We start from the raw sequence: 1,889 nt of genomic DNA on the forward strand, positions 1-1,889 counted from the left end.
TAGCTCTGATTCCTCTCTTAGTTCGCTATTCAACGTTTTCTCTTCTTCGCTTGCAAGGAATTCAATGCATTCATCATCACTCTGGGGGAGTTCTGACAGCGATCGCCAGGGTTTGTGTAAAGAAATCTCTGCAAAACAAAAGTGCGGGTTCGTTGTATCCGGAAATATCCACGGCGTTCCACGCACTACATGAGGTGTCGAGCGTAGTTTAATGTACCCTTTTGAATCTATTCTTTTCCAATAGTTGGTGCCTGCGTTCTCTGGCTATGTTGTATTAGGCAACATAAGCGAATCCCTAAGTCGGAAAATACAGCATTCGGACTGGAGGGGTTAAGCTTTGTACAGATAAATAAAGAAGCAAGCTTGATCGTCCGATCTCCGTTATCATCATGCCCCGGCACAAAAAAGCAGCAAAACGTAGTACGTAGGCCTTTAAACTTTCCCGAAATGAAATCGCGAAGTTTGCTACCTTCCGAGATCGTAGAAATTGCTGCTAGCAACTTGTTTTTAGCATCGTTCACCCATTTATCTTTGAGGGCGAAGCAATCACGGACAACATCACCAATCGTCTTATGCCGCTCGTCGATCATAAGCTATAATTCAATACAAGCACCGCTCGTTGCAGTACATCAGCTGTCCATAGGGGCATGAATAGGAAATAATCGACTTTCGTGACCGTTCTTATCCTGTTCTCGTTGATGCTAAACATGTTCTCGTCTCAGGTGGAGACTATCGCGCAAGAAAGCACCTTCATTTCTAGTTGACCTTCCTTTTGTTTGGTTCCGTTCTCGCCCTCTTGTTTCATGTGTCGAGCTCACAATCCGTATAAGACATTGTAGTAGCGGAGGCGCTTTGTAACGTCATCAGACGCCTCGCACACGATTGCAAGGTCTCTTACGCGATAAGCAGATAACGAACGACAGTAAGAAGTATGGGACTAGGTTGAGTTCATTTAAACTCAGTATGTTGCATACATTAGGAAGTACAAGATAAGTTGAAACCACTGTGACAGACGCTGCAGTGGATGCATTGAATGCCAGAATTCATTTTAACTCGAAGATAGCGAGTCGGATTCGCAAGCAACGCATTTAGGTTCGAAAGATACTACAACATTGCATCAAAGAAAGCAATCCTTGGAGGTGGCTATCGCATTCATACGCTGCACCAATGATAATCCACTTGTCACGATGGGCCCTCCAGAACTCATCGAAAAAGTGCGTGTAGAAGGAAGAAGTGCCGGCACCTGGTGTTCTCGTCATCGTCACCCAATCTTTCCTTCTTCTTCAGCAACAGATTTTCCGCAAGGCGGTAGTACTCTCCATAGCATTCTTGTACATAAAAAATATTCCCCACCTCTGTAACAGCGCTCGGATATAATAATTATAATACTAGTGGAGCATCCGCGGGCAGTTGCTTAAGGTGCGACTGCCTAGAATTATGTGCAAAACATAATTTTGGACGACGCCCCCGCCCCCTTTTTCTCATACGACCCATCTACTGAAAATCTTATCAAGATGGCCAAGATGAAGTCTACCTCGGCTACAGGAAGCAAGCAAAGGGCGATCAGAAGTTGCTTAAGAACTCCACCATGGTTGAGAACAACCTTCATGCAGTGTCCGGACCCGATACCGTCGATGGCAGTAAACGGGCCGCGAAAGTGACCCGTGCTGCCCACACCCACGCAGCAAAAGTGCTCCAAACTCAACACCGTACGTATTAGTTTGTTCTACACTTGATCGTGAACGATAAACAATAATCGATACTGCATATTTTACGAATGATTAGACCATGCTGTACGTGCACTGCGTGTTAGTCAAGCAGCTCATGCACGCGTGTCCAAGGCTGCGAAGTATCAACCAAAGAGTGACAATAGTTAGTGCCGTGGAAGC

General features: G+C 45.5%; 1 protein-coding gene across 1 annotated transcript; it reads left to right on the forward strand.

Moving 5' to 3' along the window:
• Positions 1-1,494: 1,494 nt before the first annotated feature.
• Positions 1,495-1,877, forward strand: PPTG_22185 (hypothetical protein; the record flags this gene model as incomplete). Its single annotated transcript, XM_008902079.1, has 2 exons — positions 1,495-1,709; positions 1,786-1,877. Exons 1-2 carry the CDS (start codon positions 1,589-1,591, stop codon positions 1,875-1,877), a joined length of 213 nt encoding a protein of 70 aa, XP_008900327.1. The 5' UTR covers positions 1,495-1,588.
• Between the last annotated feature and the right edge of the window lie 12 nt (positions 1,878-1,889).

The sequence above is a fragment of the Phytophthora parasitica genome (assembly GCF_000247585.1).
Source record: "Phytophthora parasitica INRA-310 unplaced genomic scaffold supercont2.12, whole genome shotgun sequence".
In the NCBI taxonomy this organism is placed as follows: domain Eukaryota; phylum Oomycota; class Peronosporomycetes; order Peronosporales; family Peronosporaceae; genus Phytophthora; species Phytophthora nicotianae.